The 22,674-nt window shown below is 35.9% G+C and overlaps 2 protein-coding genes across 6 annotated transcripts in view; one reads left to right on the forward strand and one right to left on the reverse strand.

The window, feature by feature from the left end:
* Rint1 (RAD50 interactor 1) overlaps nt 1–14,873 on the forward strand; it is a 28,477-nt gene extending 13,604 nt beyond the window's left edge. For 2 of the 5 annotated variants that reach the window (XM_047562520.1, XM_047562521.1), the window contains 8 exons: nt 618–728; nt 825–1,050; nt 2,178–2,315; nt 4,260–4,459; nt 10,819–11,033; nt 12,281–12,461; nt 12,537–12,655; nt 14,069–14,869. In XM_047562520.1, the coding sequence (XP_047418476.1) occupies nt 618–728; nt 825–1,050; nt 2,178–2,315; nt 4,260–4,459; nt 10,819–11,033; nt 12,281–12,461; nt 12,537–12,655; nt 14,069–14,261 (1,383 nt within the window). In that variant the 3' untranslated portion in view covers nt 14,262–14,869. Of the gene's footprint in view, nt 1–617; nt 729–824; nt 1,051–2,177; nt 2,316–4,259; nt 4,460–10,818; nt 11,034–12,280; nt 12,462–12,536; nt 12,656–14,068 lie in introns of all 5 variants that reach the window. The other 3 variants (XM_047562517.1, XM_047562522.1, XM_047562518.1) reach the window with 3 other exon arrangements.
* Efcab10 (EF-hand calcium binding domain 10) lies at nt 14,355–20,967 on the reverse strand. The gene is made up of 4 exons (XM_047562523.1): nt 20,843–20,967; nt 16,134–16,298; nt 15,938–16,025; nt 14,355–14,456 (listed from the first exon to the last, which is right to left on the reverse strand). Exons 1-4 carry the CDS (start codon nt 20,949–20,951, stop codon nt 14,420–14,422), a joined length of 399 nt encoding a protein of 132 aa, XP_047418479.1. The 5' UTR covers nt 20,952–20,967; the 3' UTR covers nt 14,355–14,419.
* Nucleotides 20,968–22,674: the final 1,707 nt, after the last annotated feature.

Consider the following 22,674-nt stretch of genomic DNA (forward strand, 5'->3'; position numbering starts at 1 on the left):
CTAAACTATGCAACCCTATTCACACTTTTATTTCTATCATCTAGCAAACAAGAGGATTTATCATTCAGTAAATATTTTTGAATCTTTGTCCAACAAAACTTGGAATGTTTGCAGAATCAACTTTAAGGAAATTTTAAAATACTGCCTATATTCCTTTCTATAATTATACCTATTTTAAGCCAAAATTTTCCTTAATTTATCATTTGAAAAGAAAAAGAAGAAAATATTTAAAAATTTAAAAAACAAAGGCCATTAATTCTTTGTAACACTCATCATTTTTACCTATTACTGAAATGCTAAGTTTTAAATATATGTGGCTTTTTTTCCCCCCAGGGGGCTGGGGATTAAGCCCAGCAAACACTTACCCCCAATATGACATTTTAAATTTATCAGTTTATTGGCTTATACCACATTATTAGAATTTGTTTGGAGTATATTGAGAAATATTTGGTTATTAAGGTTTTCATGAGTTTGAAGTTTAGAGTAGAAACTGTGTTCTTCCAGATAGGAATTTTCAACTAATTTTTTAAAGTGTTGTATGTTTATAATTAAATAGGGATTATGATTTTCTAGTTGGAACAAATAAAAAATTCTAACTATTTTATCTTCCTCCTTAGCCAGAATGGTACTTGGCTCAGGTACTTATGTGGATTGGAAACCATACTCAATTTCTGGATGAGAAGATTCAGCCAATATTAGACAATGTAGGCTCTGCAGTAAATGCCAGGGTAAGAGCCTCAGTCCTAAGTGTTTCAGTTTTAGAGATGTACATGTATTTGAATACCTTGTTATCTACTTAACTCATGTTTGTGTATTTCTTTTAGCTTGAATTTTCTCGGGGTCTCATGATGCTGGTTCTTGAGAAGTTAGCTTCAGATATTCCTTGTCTGCTGTATGATGACAATCTCTTCTGTCATTTGGTGGATGAGGTGCTGTTGTTTGAAAGGGAGCTACACAGTGTTCATTGCTATCCTTGCACATTTGCTAGTTGTATGCATATTCTATCAGAGGAAACCTGTTTTCAGAGATGGTTGACTGTGGAGAGAAAATGTAAGTGCTCATGTGGCCATAGGACAGAGATGTCTGTTTTTGTTTTTGTTTTTCCACTTTTAAAACATTTGTTCTTTTTAGATACACATGAGAGTAGAAAGTATTTTGAAATATTACACATACATGGAGTATAACATTCTAATTAGGATCCCATTCTTGGATTGTACATGATGTGGAGTTTTAGTGATCATGTATTCATATATGAACATAGGAAAGTTATGTCTTATTTATTCTACTGTCTTTCCTATTCCCATTGAGATATCTTTTTGTGTATATAAATTTTTGGTGTTTTCCTCCTCCAGTCCTTGGTGGGAACTATAGTTATCAAAATTTTTCTTGGTCAGAGATTATCAAGTTGCTTTCAGAGATAATCTTATTTTCTTTGCTTCCCATGAAACTTCAGTTTTTTTCTTGAATTACACTGTACATGTTTCTAGAGTGGAACATTCAAACTGGTACAGTATATAGCTGTTTTATAGATTTACCATACAGTAGTTCTGTTCTTGGTATAATCTTTTTGGATGTAGTCAGTATAACTTTTTTTTTTTTTTTTTTTTTGGTACCGGGGATTGAACCTAGGGGTGCTTAACTGCTAAGTCACATCTCCAGCCCTTTTTATATTTTCTTTAAAGATAGAGTCTTTTTTTTTTTTTTTTTTTTTTTTTTTTTGCCGTGCTGAGGATCGAACCCAGGGCCTTGTGCATGCAAGGCAAGCACTCTACCGACTGAGCTATCTCCCCAGCCCTAAAGATAGAGTCTTGATGAGTGGCTTAGGACCAGTTGTGGAGGCTGGCTTTGAACCCACAATCCTCTAGCCTTAGCCTCCTGAGCTGCTGGGATTATAGGTGTGTACCACTATGCCTGGCAGTGTAACTATTTTGAAGATTCGAAAATAGAGTATTTTAAATATAGCATAACTAGTGGGAGATTGTGGGTTTATTGTATAGAAAAGTCATCATTCCTAAAAAAATTGTGGGTTGATTTGCCTGGCACATGTAAATGCCCTAGATTTGATCCTCAGCATCACCAAAAAAAAAAAAGCAAGTTGAAAAAATAAGGAATCACTATAACTACTTAATTAATGTGATCCTTTTTTCTTTTTTTTTTTCCTTTTTTCTTCATATCAGTTGCTCTTCAGAAAATGGACTCAATGCTTTCATCAGAAGCTGCCTGGGTATCCCAATATAAGGATATCACTGATGTAGATGAAATGAAAGTTCCAGACTGTGCAGAAACTTTTATGACTTTACTCTTGGTTATAACTGGTAAGTATAAGTGTTTTAAGTTAGGGCTTTGTTTTAAAAGTACTGACTCACATGATACTTTTTCTAGTAGCTCAAAAATATTAATATTATATAGTGATTATTATAATCAAATTCAGTTTATATTTTAGTTGAAATCTAACAAATATTCAAACTTTTGCATTTTAAATAATTTAAGTTGGGACTTAAACATTGGTGTACCTGAGGGCAAAATTCTTGAATTGTTTTATTAAAACAATAAATAAGAATTTAATTTTATTACCTGAACTGTCTTGCCATTCAGCTTTTTAAATGTCTTCAGCAATGGTAATTGACCTAAATTAAATTAAATTAATTTTTTTCAAGAGACAGTCTCTCGATATGTTGCCTGAACTGGCCATGAACTCCTGGGCTCAAGAGGTTCTTCTACCTTAACCTCCTGAGTAGGTGGGAGACTATAGGCATATGCCACCATGTGTGACTCAAGCATGAATTTTAAATATTATTTTCTTGACCTTAATTTATCAAGAACTACAGAAGAGAGTAAAATCCAATAATCCATTTGAAGATTGGAATAGGAATTCTTATCACGAAAGGTTTCTCTGGCTGGAGAGTGGCCTAGCAGCTGCTGGTCCTGGTTGGTGTGCAGCATCCATATTGCCCCACTGTAGACCTGCTGGTTCTCCAGGTTCCAGAAGGCTCTCATTGCTACCATCCTTAGTCCTTTGCTTCCATCCTCCTTTTGTAGTCCATTTCTTGGTCACATAATATGAAAAAAGTGTTATTCCAACCCAATTAGTAAATAATTTTGTATTCTTAATTATAAGAAAAAATTTGGAAAACCCTTAAAAACTTAAGAAAAACTCATGTGTCTTTAAAAAAAAATTATTAGGAAAAATTTCAAACAAACAAAGGCAGCTGGGCACGGCTATAATCCCAGCAGCTCTGGAGGCCAAGGCAGGAGGATTGTGAGCTCAAAACCAGCCTTAGCAAAAAGCAAGGTGCTAAGCAACTCAGTGAGACCCTGTCTCTAAATAAAATACAGAATAAGGCTGGGATGTGTCTCAGTAGTTGAGAATCCCTGAGTTTAATCCCTGGTACCTGCCCCCCGCAAAAAAAAAAAAAAAAAAAAAAACACAAAGAAAGGAAAACATATTATCCTATGTTACCCATTATCAAGGTTCAAAATAATTGTGGTTTCTGTAACATTTTTCTACCCAACTTTTTTCCCCTGGAGTATTTTAAAGCACATTTCAACATCATGTCACCTGTAATTCCTTAAATATGTATTTTATTTAATCTCTCTGAGCTTTTCTTTTTTTAAAAAAATGCCATTTACTTTTTTGAGGAAATGGAGGCATTTGTTTTGTTTGTTTGTTTGTTTGTTTATAGAGAGAGCTCTACTACTGAGCTACATTCCTATCCCTTTTTTTAAAAATTTTTTTTAGCTAGTGGGGTTTGAAATCCAGGGCACTTAACCACTGAGCCATATCCCACCCTCACTAAGGCCTCACTAAGTTGCTGAGACTGGCTTTGAACTCATGATCCTCCTGCCTCACTCAGTCTCCAGAACTGCTGGGATTATGGGTATGTGCCACCACACCCGGCTCCTAGCCCTTTTTATTTTTTATTTTGAGACAGTCTCACTAAGTTGCTCAGGTTGGCCCTGAACTTGAAATCCTCCTGTATCAGCCTCCCAAGTAGCTGGGTTATAGGTGTGTTCCACCATGTCCAGCTGGCATTTTTTAATGTAATTTTCTCCTATGGGTTTTTAAAAAATTGAGGCATGATTTACATACAGTGATGCACTATATGTAAATGTGAAATACATTGCCCAGTTTATTGGTCAATGATTGTTGATAAATATGTATACTTGTGAAACTCTGTGTTCTTAGAGAGTTTAGAAATAGACCCCTACTTAAATGGTTGGTCGGTACCAAAAACCTTTATGTCTTACTTTCTCCACAGACAGGTATAAAAATCTCCCCACAGCTTCCCGAAAGCTGCAGTTCCTGGAGTTACAGAAAGATTTAGTAGATGATTTTAGGATACGATTAACACAGGTGATGAAAGAAGAGACTAGAGCCTCCCTTGGCTTTCGATACTGTGCAATTCTTAATGCTGTGAACTACATCTCAACAGTACTAGCAGACTGGGCTGACAATGTTGTGAGTTGATGCACTTTTATATTAAGTAATGTATTAGCAGTTTGAACTATTTTGACTTTTCAAAATGTTGAATCTATTGCAAGCAAAATAATATGTTAGACAAAATCAGTGATGCCAAACTTCAGAGATACAACTAAACTACACCTTTTTCTCAGTCAAATCTCAAATAGCTAAATAATTCAGATATTTTGATGAACTTAATCATTGGAAGACTGAGAACATTTACAACTTAGTAGTAGAATGCTTGCCTAGCACGCAGGAGATTTTTAGTTCAATCCCCAGTGCCACGAAAACCAAAAAAACAAACAAAAAATTGAAAAAAAAAAAATCTTTCATGAAATAGTTGCTCATAGAATGAACCTCTTTCATTTTTCAACTTTGTCCTCAGGAAATATTCATATATGGTAATTGCTACCACAGAAAATGTTATTAACAGTGATATCAAAATAAATAAAATCCAGGACTCTGGGCTGGAGATATAGTTAGTTCAGTGGCAGAGTGCTTGTCTAGCTTGCATGAGGGTCTGGACTCTGGGTTTAATTCCTGACACCACCAAAAACTTAAATAAATAAATAAAATCCAGACTTGAAGGAAAACGAAAGAATAACATTTGATACTTCTTGGATATCTTCAAAACAAGACAAATTGTGAAGAATCATTAAAATAGAAACATCTTTAAAGTTTTAATTATTTCAGACATTAAAAATTACTTATGGCTGGGAGTGTGACTCGAGTAGAATGCTTGCCTAGCATATATAAGGTTCTGGGTTTGAACCCTAGCACCTTGAATAAATAAATAAATTAATCCCATGTACCACCTTCTTACCCCACTTCTGTTTCATTTCAACTTCTTCAGAAACCCCATCCACATTTGATTATTTTGAAGCAGACCTCAAATATCATATTTCATGGTAAATATTTTAGTATGTATCTCTAAAAGATAAATAGTAAATATAACCACAATATTATGATCACATCCCTAAAATTTTTAATTACTTATATTGGCAGAATTATTTTAAGTAAATCTAAAAATCTAAACCTTAGGTCCAGTTAACAAGTACTATAAGGCTTTTTTCCCTTCAAGGATTTTGCTGATCCTTCCCACTTCCTTGCACTTTTTTTTTTGCAGTGCTGGGGATTGAACCCAGGGCCTTGTGCTTGTGAGGCAAGCACTCTATCAACTGAGCTATATCCCCAGCACCTCCTTGCACATTTTATATGTTGCCAAATTTGATCTGCCTAACTATAATTATTGTGACCTTTTTTTTTTTTTTTTTTTTTGGGTGCTGGGGATTGAACCCAGGGCCTTGTGCTTACAAGGCAAGTACTCTACCGTCTGAGCTATCTCCCCAGCCCCCTATAATTATTAAGTAATAATTATTTTTACTCTTTTTAATAATCCAAGGAATATATTGGCTATCAGGGCTTCTGGTAACCTGATTTTCCAAATGTACTCTAGCCAGAAGTAAAGAAATCTAATTAGCCTTTATAGCCTTGACACAGATAGATTAATTCTTTTAATTCTTTTAGATACAGTATAAAGAAATCTCAGAGGGCTTCCCAGACTTCCTTCTTGGACAGGGTGCACTTGCATGGGAACCACTGTTCTGAGATATCTGAAATACCTATCTATTTCATAAAGTTCATTCATGCCACAGAACATTAACAGAGAGCTAGATGACCACAGAGAAGGTAAAATATACATTAAACAATGAAAAAACTATGCTGAATAAATAGGTTAATGAATGTGAAGATACATTATAAATGTAAAATATTACATAATTCTGTCATAAAACAAAAATAAGAAAGTAAAACAATAAAACAACTATAGTTTTAACTATATTTTAAATTTAAAATATCACCCTTAAAATGTGAAAAGTGGGAATTTAAAACTTATAAAGTGTATAATTAGAAAGACTAAGGTGAGGAAAAGCATAATTTTTAAGTGTGTTACAAAGATGGACAAGGTAAATTAATTTAAAATCTATATTATCACATTTAAAAATTTTTTTTTTTTTTCTTTGCAGTGCTGGGGATTGAACCCAGGGCCTTGTGCTTGCAAGGCAACCACTTTACCAACTGAGCTATCTCCCCAGCCCTATATTATCACATTTTAAAGCAATAAGACAAAAAAGCAGAAACATGGAGATTTAAAAATATTCAGTGTCTGGATTAGAAAGGAAGTATAGAAATAAGACAAGAATATATTTTAAATTCTGAATTTGAGACAAAAATTATACTGATAATTCATTAAGTAGTGTATTTTGTTCTCCATAAAACTAAAAAATTATGTCATACTGCTAAAGCATTATATAGAAGAAAACTTTCCTCACTATACCTATTTGCCATGAAAGATAAAGCAAAATTAAAAAAGTCTTTTTCTTGGACTGAGACTGTAGCTCAGTGGCAGAGTCCTTGCCTACCTCACACGTGTGGGGCACTGGGTTCAATCTTTATCACTACATAAAAATAAACAAATAAAGGTATGCTATCTATCTACAACTACAAAAATTTTTTTTAAAAGTCTTTTTCTTAAAAACCAGTAATAAGCCAAAATACACAGGAAACAAAAATAAATTTACCAGTAACAGATGTAAATAAGATAAAACCTTGACAATATGATCACAATCAGAGTCACATCCTTTTCTATTCTTTATTTTGAGTAAAAGTCTTGCTAAGTTGCCTGGGCTGACCTTGAACTTGTGATTCTCCTGTCTCAACTTCCTGCACTCCTGGAATTATACCACCATGCCTGGCAATAATTTATTTTTATTTGAACTTTGGGACTTAGTAATCATTTCAAATGGTTTCTTATAAAAATGTTAACTGAAATCCACGTGCATAATGCTATTCTGCTGAGCAAGGAAAATATTTTATAAAACAAATATAGAGTATAATGATCAGTGCATTTATAAAATCAACTAATCAGCATACATTCATTCATTTTGCACTTTTGTATGTTGTGTTTCTAATTTCAGTAAGTATTCTTCCAGCCCCACACTGCTCCATTTTCTGCTAAAGCTTTTTCAATAGTATGAAATAAATTGTTATTCTGGATTCTTATGCCAGAGGATCTAATGAGACTCATTCAGGGACAGATTTTTAGCTTCAATGAAATTATTTGTGGAACATCATTAACTAATTTACTTGTGCCATGGTCTATTAACAAAGACAAATTTGCCATCTTCCCTACCCTTAGAAAATTTAAAATCTTGGTCCTGAATTTATTAGGTTCTACCATGGTTTTTATGATGTTAATTGTCTTAGTATCAAAAAATCCTTCAGCCTGTGAATGCTTTAAATAAAAATCATTAAAGCTCTTTATTACATAATTACATAACTAGAAAAAAATGGACAGAGTTCAACTTCTATTCATTTCAGATTCTTTACTGATAATTATCAGCAGATTACGCCAAACCTGAAATATCCAGTCATTCAGAATTAGGAATGTTTGATAGAAATTTGATTTGAATTGGCCTAAGTCATGGGGTAGGGTCGAGGTAAGGAATTTGTGTGTGCTACCTTGCTTCACTTGGTTTTCATTAGGCATATGGCTGTTCTAAAGTTCATTTCTGGTTTCATTTTTAGGCAGGCTCTAGACAGGTGACTGTAGGTAGTTCCAGACTCACATGTTCCATCCCTAACCTCATAAGGACTGTGATTTTCCCCTGATTGTTTCAGCTGATTTACCAAGGTGGCCTCTCACTCATTCAACCCTGAAAAATCACTGGTATGGCCAGGGCATGATATTACCAAGTTATGTGTGCATCTTTGACAGCAAAGGGTGGAGATAATGCCACCTGAGTTTAGTTGTCTCAGAGGAGAACATCAGAGTGGGGAAGAGGTGATTCCCCAAAGGAAATCTGGGGTACTGGTACTGTTACCAAAGAAAAGGAAAAGATGCTGATCAGGTAAAAGGAGCCATTACACATTACCATGTAAATGGATATGGAGAGAGAGAGAGAGAGAGACTGAGTAATACTCCAGGTTCATGTTTTTTACTAGTAAACATTTAAGAAAATTGATCACCAGATTTTTTTTTTCTCCTCAGTGCTGGGGATTGCTAGTCATGCACTCTACTACTGAGCTATACTCCCAGCCTGGTTATCACACTTACGTATTTTGTTTATCAAGTCTTTGGGAGAATTCTAAGTGGCTTTTAGTTTATTATTGCTTACTACGGATTGAATTCAGGGGCACTGTACCACAGAGTTACATCCTTATCCCTTTTATTTTTTATTTTGAGATACAGTCTTTGCTAAATTTCCCAGGCTGTCTTCAAACTTGGGTTCATCCTGCCTCAGGTTCCTGAGTAGCTGGGATTATAGATGTGCACAATCTCACCCATCTTGATTTTTATTAATTTTTCACGAGTTTCATTTCAATAACTTTTTTGTAGTAGTGAGATTGATCCCAGGGATACTCTACCAAGCTAAATTCCTAGTCATTTTTAGTTTTGGTACTGGGGATTGAACCTGAGGGGGTACTAGGGTTCTACCAGTGAGCTGTATATCCCCAGGGTTCCCCCACCCCCTTTTTTTTTGAGGCAGGGTTTCACTAAATTGCCTAGGTTGACCTTGAACTTGTTATCCTTCCAAGTAACTGGGATTACAGTTGTGTGCCACAACTGGCTTATTTTAGAACTTTAAAACAAAGCAACCAAAAATTCGCAAGGCAGCATTTCAAGGGTAACCAAATATTTAATGCCTTTAACATGGTTTATCATGACATATTTATTGTTTAATACCATTTGGAGTTTTATTTGAAAAAATAACCTTGACAAAATGGTTTATGGAATACTCTATAGTTGTATTTTTGAGAAAATAAATTTCAAATCTTCACCGTCAATCTTACTCTTAAATGCTTATTAATAGTGCCATTTTTTCTATTTAGTTAAGTACATGATTATTGTAGAAAGGAGTAAGAGAGAAAAAATTTTGACTATGTAAACCATGTCATACAAAATTCAAAAGACACAAAATGGTGTATAGTGAAAATAGGTCTTAATACTAACCCTCCCTAGTTTTATTAATTTCTATGTATCCCACCAAAGCTATTCATAAAAATACAGTGTGGAGGGTGGGCATGGTGGCATAGGTAATCCCTGTGGTTCTGGAGGCTGAGGCAAGAATATTGAAAGTTCAAAGACAGTCTGGTAACTTGTTGAGACTCTGTCTCAAAATAAAAAGGTCTGGAGATGTGGCTCAGTGGTAGAGTACCCAGGGGTTTAATCCCCAGTATAATAAAAAAACAAGAATGTGTATATATGAATGATAACATACTGCATATCTCTTTGGATTTGCTCTTTCCAGTTAAGAACATACCATAGTTATTCAATTTCAGAACATAAAAGAGTTGTCTAATTCTTTTTAACTATAAGCTACATAATATTCTATTGTGGAGAATATTAACCATCCCTCAGTCAATGGATATTTAAATCATTTTTAATCTTTTGCATTAGCCACAGCATTTTTTTTTTTTACCTGACAGGAAAAAAGGATAATGTTAATTTCACCTGAAATAGCACTATAAAAATGACATTTTAATTTTCTTAAATTTCATGTATTCCAAGTTTACTACAATTCTCAGTTTGTATCTAGAAAAATGAATACTTAAAAGGGCATGTTCCCCATCAGGAAAATGCAAAATACCACAAGTGAAAATATATGACTATAATAAGAAAGAACAAAAATTACTAGGGCAAATATGGAGAAGTTTGAACCTTCATCCATGGCTGGTGGGAATGTAAGATGATACAGTTGCTGTAGGAAACAACCTGGCAATTCTTTCAACTGTAAAACGTGGAAATACCATTTGATCTGGCAATTCCACTCCTATAGTTTTATGTTAAGAGAAGTAAAAACACATGTCTGCATAAAAACTTGTGCACAATTGTTCATAGAAGCATTATTCATACATAATAGACAGGAAGTGGGAATAATCCAAATGTTTATCAGCTAGTGAATGCATAAGTAAAATGTAGTGTGTCCGTACATTAATGTACATACTAATGTTACAACATGGACAAAACTTCAAAACATTATAATAAGTGAAGGAAGCCAATCACAAAAACCACACATTAAAATGTCTAGGGTAGGCAATCAAAGAGAGAAAGTAGATTAGTGGTCGCCTAGGACTGGAGGGAGTGAGGAGAGAATTGAGGGATAAGGCTAGGAATGAGGGATTTTGGATATCAAGATGGTAATGACAATGTCCTAAAATTGTGATGGATACACAATTCTAAATGTACAACAACAACTGAACTATACACTTTAGATGGGTGAATTGTATTATACATAAATTCTATTTCAAGACGTTGAAGTATGTTAATAAACTTGTTAATGCGTTTTTGGTTTCAGTTCTTTCTACAACTTCAACAAGCAGCCCTAGAGGTTTTTGCAGAGAATAATACCCTCAGTAAACTGCAGCTGGGACAACTAGCCTCTATGGAGAGTTCTGTCTTTGATGACATGATTAACCTCTTAGAGCGTTTGAAGCATGATATGTTGACCCGTCAAGTAGACCATGTTTTTAGAGAAGTTAAAGATGCTGCAAAATTTTATAAGAAAGAAAGGTAGGTACTTAGTATAAGTTAACCCTTTACACTAGTTTAGTAAAAGCTGAAAGATGGTACATGCAGCCAAATTTTCAAAGTGTCTAGATAGAACAGGGTTTTGTCTTTTGCACTCTAAACTTTAGGGGCTTTTCTTACTGTTTTTGCATTGTTGAGGACCAAATGCAGGGCCTTATGCATACCAGGCCCAAACTTTAACTGTTTTTGATGGAAATCTTTTATTCCTCAGCTATTTTGTAAATACAGAGAGCTAGGGTATGATCTGGGGTCGAATAGCCCAGCCTGTCACTCATTTTACAAAGCAAGGTACTCTTATAGCACCCTGTGCATCTTTGCATTGTACAGTTTATTTCACTACCATAATTCCCTGAGGGCATCTGTTACCTCCATCGGAACATGAGCTGCTTTAGAACAAGCATTATGTATTTGACATATCATAGTCCCTGCCACACAGAGGATCTCAATCAGTTTGAAAGTATTATTCGTCACTGTTGTTTTTGCTGAAAATTAGAGCATAAAAGTAGCTGATGCCTTAAATGATAAAAATACATATGAAATTTTTCCCCCTAGTACTGGGAATTAAACCCAGGGTCTTGCACATGCTAAGCAAGTATTCTACCACTGAGCTATATTTCCAGCCCTTTTAATCTTGAGACAGGGTCCTACTATGTTGCTCAGGCCAACCTGGAACTTGTGATCTTTTTGTCTCAGCCTCCAGAGTAGCTGGGATTACAGATGTGTGTCACCATGCCCAGCTTAATTTTTTTTTAACTTTTATATTAATAAGTCAAATATTAAAATTTTGGGATTTAAAAAATATGTTTCATTCTGTTATTAAATAAATGTATTTCATTGACAGCTAAAATAAAAACATAGATACATTTGCTTTCTGATAGAGGTTTTAATATTGTACCCATTTCTCATCCAAAATTCCCCAGGACAGTAAACTTTTCCAAATATAACATGATTTGTTAAAACTTTAAAAATACAATTATAAGCCAGACATGGTGATGCCCATCTATGATCCCAGTTACTCAGGAGGCTGAAACAAGAGGATCACAAGTTCAAGGCCAGCCTCAGCAATGCAACTTATGAAGACCCTGTCTTAAAATAAAAAAGGGCCAGGGGTATAGCTCAGTGGTGGTAGAGCACACCTGGGTTAAATCTCCAGTACTACCCCCACAAAAAAAGTGAAAAATTTTAGGGTAAAAATGTATGTTATGTTTTTGTTTTTGTTTTTTTTACAGATGGTTATCCTTGCCATCTCAATCAGAACAGGCAGTAATGTCCCTATCCAGTTCAGCCTGCCCGTTATTGCTTACATTACGAGACCGTTTACTTCAATTGGAGCAGCAGCTTTGTTTCTCCTTATTTAAAATTTTCTGGCAAATGCTTGTGGAAAAGCTGGACGTATACATATATCAAGAAGTAAGTAACAGTAGAAAGTATTTTGGGGCTGTGATAATTAAAGGCAACTGTTACATGAATTATTCTATGTTTCAGATAATTCTTGCTAATCACTTCAATGAAGGAGGAGCAGCCCAGTTGCAGTTTGATATGACTCGGAACCTTTTCCCTTTGTTTTCTCATTATTGCAAGAGACCAGAAAATTATTTTAAACAGTAAGCTTAATATTTAACAATTAATATTGATGTGTCAAATTGTTAGAGAAGGTTGATTTGTTTTTAACAGCTTTAAGAGTTCTGATGTTTGGTGGAATAAGCTTAATTAAAATCTTTTTTGGGGGGAGGGTACTGGGGATTGAACTCAGGAGCACTCAGTCACTGAGTTGCTTAGTGCCCTGCTTTTGCTGAGGCTGGCTTTGAACTCTCGATCCTCCTGCCTCAGCCTCCTGAGCCATAAAATCTTTTTTTTAAAATTGGTTCTTTTTAGTTACACATGACAGTAGAGTTTTTTGATAAAATTATACATGCATGGAATATGTGTTATCCTAATTAGGATATTAATTAAAATCTTAAAACATTCATTGTATAGTTACTATATGTTCAGAGCACAGTAGGAAAACCAAAATCACTTATAAGATATGACCCATGACTTCAAAAAATTGACCAGAACTGGATATAAATTATCCAGTTGGACTTTGTTTTCTAAGCATTTGGTTTAATGTTCTTAATTGCTTATAGAGAATGAAAACAACGGCAGTTTCTGCCATATTCAGTAAATGTAAGTAATTACAGATATTTAATACCTAACAATACGCCAGGCCTGAAGAAAATTTTTTCTTACACCTTTGATATTGTGATTGTAAGTATAATTATAAATGTATGTGAAAATAATTGTTAGAAATATTTTCAGATTTTATTGATTTAAAATTTGTGTTATACATAGGGCTTGTATGATTATAAAACATTCCTTTAAAACTTCTAAAATCAAAGTTTATACTTGCTTGTCTCAGTAAGATAAACTGTTTTTTAATTTATCTTAGTTTTTTACCTATCTTCTGCTTTCATTTTTAATCTCTTAATTTTCTGTTTTCCTATACCCTTATGGACCTAAAGTGGTAGCTATATTTAATAGACTGTTAATACCAATTATTGTATTTAGAGAACTAATGTCTATATATTGAAAGCAATGATTCTAGTACCTTATGAACTTATAAATTCTTTCTTTATTTATTTTTAGGTGCTGGGGATTGAACCCAGGGCCTTGTGCTTACAAGTCAAGCACTCTACTGACTGAGCTATCTCCCCAGCCCCTGAACTTATAAATTCTAGTGAACTTACAAATTCTATGCACCTGTGTAGTCCCAATATATTTATAATAATAATCCATAAATAATTTTGATAGAGAGGACATTTGACCAGCAGTGCAAGGAAACTTTAGTTTCTCAAAATGAAATTATTAGGGGCTGGGGAGATAGCTCAGTTGGTAGAGTGCTTGCCTTGTAAGCATAAGGCCCTGGGTTCGATCCCCAGGCACCCCCCCCAAAAAAAAGAAATTATTACAATATGGATGACAGAGATAATAAAAAAAAATCTCAATTTTCCTCCTTTCTTCCCCCTGCCCCCAAACAGTGTAAAAGAAGCCTGTATTGTTTTGAATTTGAACATTGGTTCTGCACTGCTCCTGAAAGATGTACTACAGTCAGCTTCAGGTCAGCTTACTGCCACAGCAGCATTAAATGAAGTTGGAATTTACAAACTGGCTCAACAAGATGTTGAAATTCTGCTTAATTTGAGGACAAACTGGCCTAACACTGGAAAATAATTCATCTTTCAGACGAAGTTGTGTTTTGTTTTTTTGTTTTTTTTTTTAAACAAAAGGGAAGGTAGTTGGATTTAAAGTTATGAAGATGTTCTGAATTAATGAAACTGGACAAGTGACAGCTTTACTGAATCATTTATTATCTTGAATTTATGGTGTTATTAAAATGACGACCATATTGCCTGAGTCCTCTTGTTCCTAAGAAAACCAAAAACAGAAAACTCAAAACTGTGGAAACTCAGAATAATTCCATTTATAAATATAAACGCTGAATATATATGTTGAATAACATACAAGTGAGCAAATAAATTATAACTTTCAACTTCCTATGCTAAAGAAAACTTTTGTGGATAATCAAACATAGCCAATAAATTTTTTAAAAAATCACTTAAGAATGCATGTTTATCTTTGAGGTTCCTGTACCCAGTTTGGGAATTCACTGTATTTCCATAAGAAAACACATTATGAGATGGTGAATACGCCAGGGTTGTTCTTCATATTCCATAACTATCTTTCCATTTAAAATACTCCTAGAGCAAGTGCAAGGCTCTGGGTTCATTCCCCAGTCACAAAATAAATAAATAAAATGCCTCCTAGTTCCAGTCTGTGTGACAGTGGAAACCTTTTCTGTCTGGATGAAACATCAGGCTAGAGCACCCTGCCTGTCTTTCCCCCATGGGAGGGGTTGTAATTAGATATTTTTGTTTAATATTTATGTAACTGATGTGACAAAAATCTTGTACTTTCTTTTTCCTTCTGACTTTTCCTTGGCTTTGGGCTACACTAAAGAATGGTTTCTTGATTAATAAATAAGTAAAACTTTTAAACAAATTAGCTAAATTAGCTAGAGGCTTTACACGTATCCAATTTTATTCCAGTATAGTTTTTTCCTGACAGAGCATTTAGTACTTTCAGTGCTGTAAGATCCCAAATCCAAAACTATCAGGTCAGCGTGTACTATACTACTGATAAACATTTACCTTGCAATAAGTAATTTTGAAGTTTTTGAGATAAATTCTATTACTGTATACAGAAACTTTTCAACTAGTGTGTTGAGCTGAAAGCTTTTCTGATAGTTTCAGCAGACTGGGTTTCTTTACTTCATCCTTTGAGAATTGCTGAGGTTTCCTTGAGAAAAGAATGAAGCTGCCTCTGGAACTTACTAACTCCACAACATTTCCCTTTCTCTTTCCAGAGGGAGTATTCCCTTATTCCCTGCCTGTCTTCACTTAACTTCCTTCTTTCTCCCTTTTTTTTTTTTTTTTTTTTGTACCAGGAATTGAAGCCAGGGGCAGGCACTTAACCACTGAGCCACGTCCCAGCCCTTTTTTTATTTTTTGAGACAGGGCCTTGTTACATTGCTGAGGCTGGCTTTGAACTTGCGATCCTACTGCATCGGCCTCCTGAGTTGCTAGGAGTATAGGCATGTGCCATCATGCTGGCTTCTGTCCTTACTTCTAGTTGCTCAGATTTTCAGGGAAATGAAAGTTTTATCTCTAAAGGGAGGAACCCGGACTGGGGATATAGTCGCTATATCAGGGCTTGCAAGCACAAGGCCGTGGGTTCGATCCCCAATACCCCAGGAAAAAAAAAAAAAAAAAAAAAGGGAGGAACCCATTTACAACTGAATAACTTGAAAATCATGCCACATTATTAGAATCATTATTTAAAAGACTTACACTTCCTTCTTGAACTTATTCAGATTTATTATATGTCCATCATCACTTAAAACTTCATCTGCATCGCATAGACCCAGGGTTTTTAGGGCTGTAAAAGTCAGAATGAGGAGAAATGAAAATTCAAAATGAGAATTCTGTTCTCTAGAGAAAGTTATGAAGTGATCATAAACTATTTCAATTTGTAAGAAATACTAACCTTCTTTATACTGTAAAAACGATATGGTGCCTTTGCCTGAGTTATCCAGCATCTCAAACATGGCTGTGATGTTAGAGTTATCCATAAAGTAAGGAAAAGGTACATTTGTTTCTTTAGCAATTTTCATATATTCCAACACAGAAATTAAGTATTCTCTTGGATTTCCTGCAAAAGAACAGTTTCAACTCTTTCTGATACAAAATTACAATATCTCAAAAGGAAACAGCCATTTAACAACTATTAAACTATTGTACCAGGCACTAGGGATACAGGCCTTGCTTTCATGAAACTTATAGTCCAACAGGAAACAGAAAACATTAAACAAACAATCACATACATAAGTGCTCTACTTCAGATGACTGAATAGTAAAATCTAGAACCTGACCTGAACCTGAGCATTAAAAAAAAAAAAATCCCAGGCAATCTAACTTCCCAAAAGAGTTGAGAACCAAAAAGAGAGGGAACAGCAAGATGTAGGAAAGAAGTTGGCCAGAAGGAATGATACATAGGTAAAAAAAGAAGGAATTCTTAGATATAGTCCTCTAATTAGAAAGTATAAATATTTATTTTTAACATTTTGAATAAATAAGCTATCTTTCATTAAAGCAATTTCAGAAATGAAAATAAAGATCAATCTACTTTCCAGAAATAATGCAGGGTAATCATGACAAAAATAAGTAACCAGGCGTGGTGATGCAGGTCTATAATCCCAGCTCCTCAGGAGGCTGAGGCAGGAGGATCCCAAGTTCCAGATCAGCCTGGGCTACTAAATTAGCAAGATCCTGTCTCAACAAGAAAAACAAAAAGGACCAGGGATATAGCTTAGTGAGGGATCAACCCTGGATTCTATCCCTGATCAGAAGTTAAAAAAAAAAAAAAAAAAAAAAAAAATCAGAAGTAAAGAAGGAACCCTTCTACTACACCATCATTTTATTTCAATCCTAGATTTTGCCCTTATGTTTTTAAAGAAATCTTTTAAAAGAGCTATTTATTGTTAAGAATGAAGGAGGGCTGGGGATATAGCTCAGTTGGTAGAGTGCTTGCCTCGCAAGCATAAGGCCCTGGGTTCAAATCCCCAGCACGGCAAAAAAAAAAAAAAAAAAAAAAGAATGGAGTTTGGACTGGGGTTGTAACTCAGTGGCAAGGTGCCTAGCAAATGTGAGGCACTGTGTTCCATCCTCAGCACCACATAAAAATAAATAAAAAAGGTATTATATCCATCTAAACTAAATATAAATATATATTATATTAAATATATGATATATATTTAAAAATAGGGCTGGGGTCGTGGCTCATTGGTAGAGTGCTTGCCTAGCATGTGTGAAGCACTTGGTTTGATTCTCAACACCACATAAAGAAAAAAAAGATATTGTGTGATCCACAACTAAAAATATCTTTTTTTTTTTTTTTTTTTTTGCGGTGCTGGGGATCAAACCCAGGGCCTTGTGCTTGCAAGGCAAGCACTCTACCGTCTGAGCTATCTCCCCAGCCCCTAAAAATATCTTAAAAATGAATAAATAAAGGAGTTTGTAAAAGTAGAAAAGTACAATGAACCCACCACCAACTTCAACTGTTAAAATTTGTGGCCAGTCTTTTTACTATAACCCCATCTACTTCCCACTCTTTACCTATTACTTCAGAGAAAATCATAGCAATCATGTCTTATTAATATTTGAATTATGTATCTCTAAAAGATAAGGACTCCTTTTTCATATCACCACAATATTATTATAGTACCATTCATACATTTAAAAAATCTTTATAGTATCCTCAGATGGTAGTCAAGTTTCTAGTTGGCTCACAAAAGCTATAAATTTTAAACATTTTTAAAAAATCAGTATTCAGGGGCTGGGGTTTAGTTCAGTCGTAGAGTGCTTGCCTCATAGGTACAAAGCCCTGGATTTGATCCCCAGCACTGCCCAGGGGGAAAAAAAATCAGTATTCAAATAGGGTTCCCTATTGTGATTGATTATTTATCTATTTATTTTGAATTTAGAAAGGCAGAATTTTTCATGTTTATTTTTGATAGGTAAAAATTAGATATAGTATACAACATGATGTGTATATATAGTTGCATACATTGTGGGCTAAATCAAGATACTTACCGTGCTACCTCACTTTTTTTTGGTGGTGAGTATACTTAAAATCTATTAGCAATTTTTAAGATACAATATATTGTTATTAACTGTGGTTGCCATTAGTACATTATATCTTTTGAACTTATTCCTCATCTAACTGAAATTTTGGGACCAATATTTTCTCAATACCTAAACCCCCAGTCTCTAGGAACCACAATTTTGCTCTATTTCTGTGTTCTTTTTGTTCTACCTTTAGATTTAGCATATTATTGAGTATTGAGAGTATGTGCTATTGTCTTTCTATGCCTGGGTTATTTTACTTAGCACACTGTCTTTGACTTTCATCCATGTTGTCATAAATAACAGGATTTTCTTTTTATTTATTTATTTGGGTGCTGGGGATCAAACCCAGGGCCTTGTGCTTACAAGGCAAGCACTCTACCGGCTGAGCTATCTCCCCAGCCCTGAGATTTTCTTTTTAAAGAAGAAGAGTATTCCATTGTGAATATATACCACATTTTCTTCACTAATCTGTTGATGGACACAAAGTTGTTTCCTTTTCTTGGCTATTGTAAATAATGCTGTGATGAACATGGGAATTCAGATATCTCTTCCACAGACTGCTTTCATTTCTCTTGGATATATACTCAGTAGTGGGATTGCTGGATCACATAGTATATCTATTTTTTAACTTTTTGAGATCCTCCATACTGTTTTCCATTATGGTCATACTAATCTGCATTTCTCCCAACAGTGTACAGGTTTCCCTTTTCTCTACATCCTTGACAACACCTGTTATTCTTCATCTTTTCAATAATAGTCATTCTAACAAGTGTGAGGTGATATTGCATTATGGTTTTAATTTGCATTTCCCTGATTATTAATGATGGTGAATATTTTTTTCATATACCTGTTGCCTATTTGTATGTCTTCTTTTGAGAAATGTCTTTGGATCCTTGGCTTTTTTCTTCTTTCTTTCCTTTTTGTGTGTGGTGCTGAGGATCAGCCTGACTCCTTAGCTCATTTTAAAAATTGCAGTGTTTTCTTACTATTGTGTTGAGTTCCTTGTTTTTTTAAATATTCTCTCTTATCAGCTATATGGTTTGCAAATAAATTCTCCCACACATATTTGTCTCTTCTCTCAGATTGTTTTTAGTCTATTGGTTTCCCCTTGTCCTTTTTTTAAGATACATTTTTTTATTCTTATTTGACACATAGTAATTATACATTTATTATGGAGTACAGTGTGATATTTAAATACATGTATACAAGGTGTAGTATTCAGATCAGGGTAATTGGCATATTTATCACCTCAGATATTTATAATTTCTTTGTATTGGTAACACTGAAATGCTATCAAGAGTAACAGTTGTGTAGTCACACACACTGCTGCATTGAACAGCAGAATACTTTTCAATGTTACAGTACCAAGCACCAGTAAGAGACTAGTCACTTTTAAAAAGCACGTTTACGTTTTAAAAATTAGTTTGAAATCGTTTATCTCAGAGCATTAAAAAAAAAAAAAAAAAGGATAAGGGCATTCTTTTGTCTTTATTTCTTTTCATTTTCTTATTCGTTGCAGAGTGTTTTTTAATGCTTTACTGCTGTAAAACAACTAGAAATAATTTTATTCACAGTTAACATGATCATACTGGTTGAGTGTTTTTTGGCAGTGTTGGAATGTGTAGTATTTAAGGAAATGGACAATTTTGGCATTTTGGACACTACATGGAAGCTGGCAAGCTCCAATTCTGCTGCCTGGTGGGAACATAAAATCATTTTTACTTTATTTCCCGGTACTGCAGTTTGAACCTACGGGTCATCTACCACTGAGCTACATCCCCTTTTTATTCTTTATTTTGAGATGGTCTAAGTTGCCCAGGCTGGCCTCAAACTTGGAATCCTCCTGCCTCACCTCCCAAGTAGCTGGGATCACAGGCATGTTCCATCACACCCGGTTTAACAAAACTTAATTATACACCACAGAAAAATTATGAACAATCCAAACCGTTTAAGGGGCTCAGATGTATAAAAATGTCAGGAAAAGCTGCTCCCCAAGAACACCTTATCAATTGTGTTTTGTTTTTTGTTTTTTTCCCGTGCTGAGGATTGAACCCAGGGCCTTGTGCTTGCGAGGCAGGCACTCTACCAACTGAGCCACACCCCCAGCCCCCCGCTCTTTTATTTCACCTTATCAATTGTTGAGTGCTCTTACTGTATTAAAAACTTCACGAGCAGGGTAGCAACGGAAACATCCGTTCCTCGCCAAGCACAGGCTGTTTTCTACAAGAATCTCCCCCGCAAGATCGGTTCTATCGTCCCCACTTTTCAGAGCAAGAAACAAGTTCGGAGTCTTGCCATAAACCAATAGTAGGAAGGGGTGGAGCGAGAAGTCTCTCTCCACCAGCCTAAATCTGCCGCACTAGCGACTGGCACAGAGAGGTCGTCCACTCTGCACTTGTTTAATGGAAGACCACAGAGCTCATGAGCAGCAACAGGACTCCGGTGGCCTGGAGAGCGTGGCGGGAGGAAAGCGCCGGCTCGGGACTCCGGCCGCACTCGCGCCCCTGCAGACGGCTTCGCGTGGGGAGGCGGGTAGAACAGAAAGCCACTGGGAGGCAAGACCCTTACCTGGCCTGACAAAGAGAAGCACGCTAGTGAGGTGGTCCAGCAGCTCCATGATCCGGTGTGTTTTCAAGTAATCCCTGGCTTGCTGCTCCCTGCTACGTGGGGCCTCCATGGTTTTGCCGAGGCTGTTGCTAAGCAACCAGGCAGCGTCCAGGCCTTTCGACTCCGCCTGCCTCCGCCCGGCGCGGTCACGTGACGCGCTCCCACGCTGCGAGCTGGGCCTGGAGTTCTGTTCCCAGCCCAGCCTAGGCGTGTGGTGTGTGGCGGGCTGCCGCGAGGTGCCCGCCCCGCGCTGAGAGCTCGGCCTCGTTGCCTTTTCCCGCTTCTGTCTCTAGTCCATAGCTCAGTGCTTGAGGTGTTGGTAGTCAGGATGGACCAATAACAGAACCTGTGTAATTCTGGGGTGTCGGGTGGAGAGGCCTACCTAGCATTTTAGGTGTGAGCCGCCTGCTGACTTCCCACTGGTGCGACTAGATCCTGAGCTTCAGAGTTTTATTTGCTGCTTGACCAGACTGCCTAAACACTGGTCTTAGAGACCATCTGACAGTCGTTTTGCCAGAGGGGCAGTGAGTAAGATGGGATGCAGGTGGCCATCGTGGGAGCACCTAAGAAACTGGATTCTAGGTTTTTGAGTGTTTAACCTCTGAAACCTGTGCCCTTATCTTTTACCAAAGAACTCAAAACAGGAGCTTGAAGAAAAGACAAATGGCCAATGAACATATGAAAATATTCTCAACCTCTTTAGCAATCCTGCAAATAAAATTACAAGATAATACCATTTTTTACATAACAGACTAATAAAAACTAGGAAGTTGGGCAATATCAAGTTCTGGCAAAGATGTAGTATAATAAGACTGTCAGTGATCATGGAAATGTACATTGGAACATCCGTTTTGGAAGATGGTTTGGAATTATCTTGCTAATTTAAACATGTTTTACTATGACTCAGAAATTCCATTCCTAAAGCAACTTGTAAATGTGCACCAAGAGACACGTAAAAGAATGTTCACAGCAGCACTGTTCATAATAGAAATCACTGACAACAACCCAAATGTCATCAAGAGTAGAATGGATTTTTAAAAACCCAGTATATTACACATCAGGAATACCATAAAACATTGCAACAATGAATTGCAGCTACTGCGACCATAGAGGTGAATCTCAAAAACATGATAGTGTCTCAAGAGAATATATACAGTATTAATCAATTGATAGGAAGTTTAAAAACATTCCAGACTAAACAATATGATTTATAGATTCAAACATATGTAGGAAATGTTTTCAGAAATTCAAGGGAATGATAAACCCAACTTTCAGCATAGGGTTTGCCTTGGAGCTGAGAGGAAAGGGAGTAGGTTTAGGGAAGAGGAATATCCTTGGGATTGTAGGGTGCACGGTAATGTGATTTTTCTTGACCTGAGTGGTGGGTACACAAGTGTTTAACAAGTTAAGATTCTCTTTTTTTTTTGGGGGGGGGTGTACTGAGCATTTTTTTGGGGGGTGCTGGGGATCGAACCCAGGGGCTTGTGCTTGCAAGGCAAGCACTCTACCGACTGAGCTATCTCCCCAGCCCCTGCCCCTGTACTGAGCATTTAACCCAGGAGCACTTTACCACTGAGCCACATGCGCAGCCCTTTGTATTTTTTGTTTTGAGACATGTTGAGGCTGGCTTTGAACTTGAAATCCTTCTGTCTCAGCCTCACAAGTCACTGGGATTACAGGGGTGCATGACTGTGCCCTGCTCAAGTTAGGATTCTTTATACTTTGTGTTTTATTGATTTTTAAAATCTCAGCACTTTATAAAAACAATTTCTCCACTATTAAAAAAATAGTTG

The sequence above is a fragment of the Sciurus carolinensis genome, chromosome 8, assembly GCF_902686445.1.
Source record: "Sciurus carolinensis chromosome 8, mSciCar1.2, whole genome shotgun sequence".
Lineage (NCBI taxonomy): Eukaryota > Metazoa > Chordata > Mammalia > Rodentia > Sciuridae > Sciurus > Sciurus carolinensis.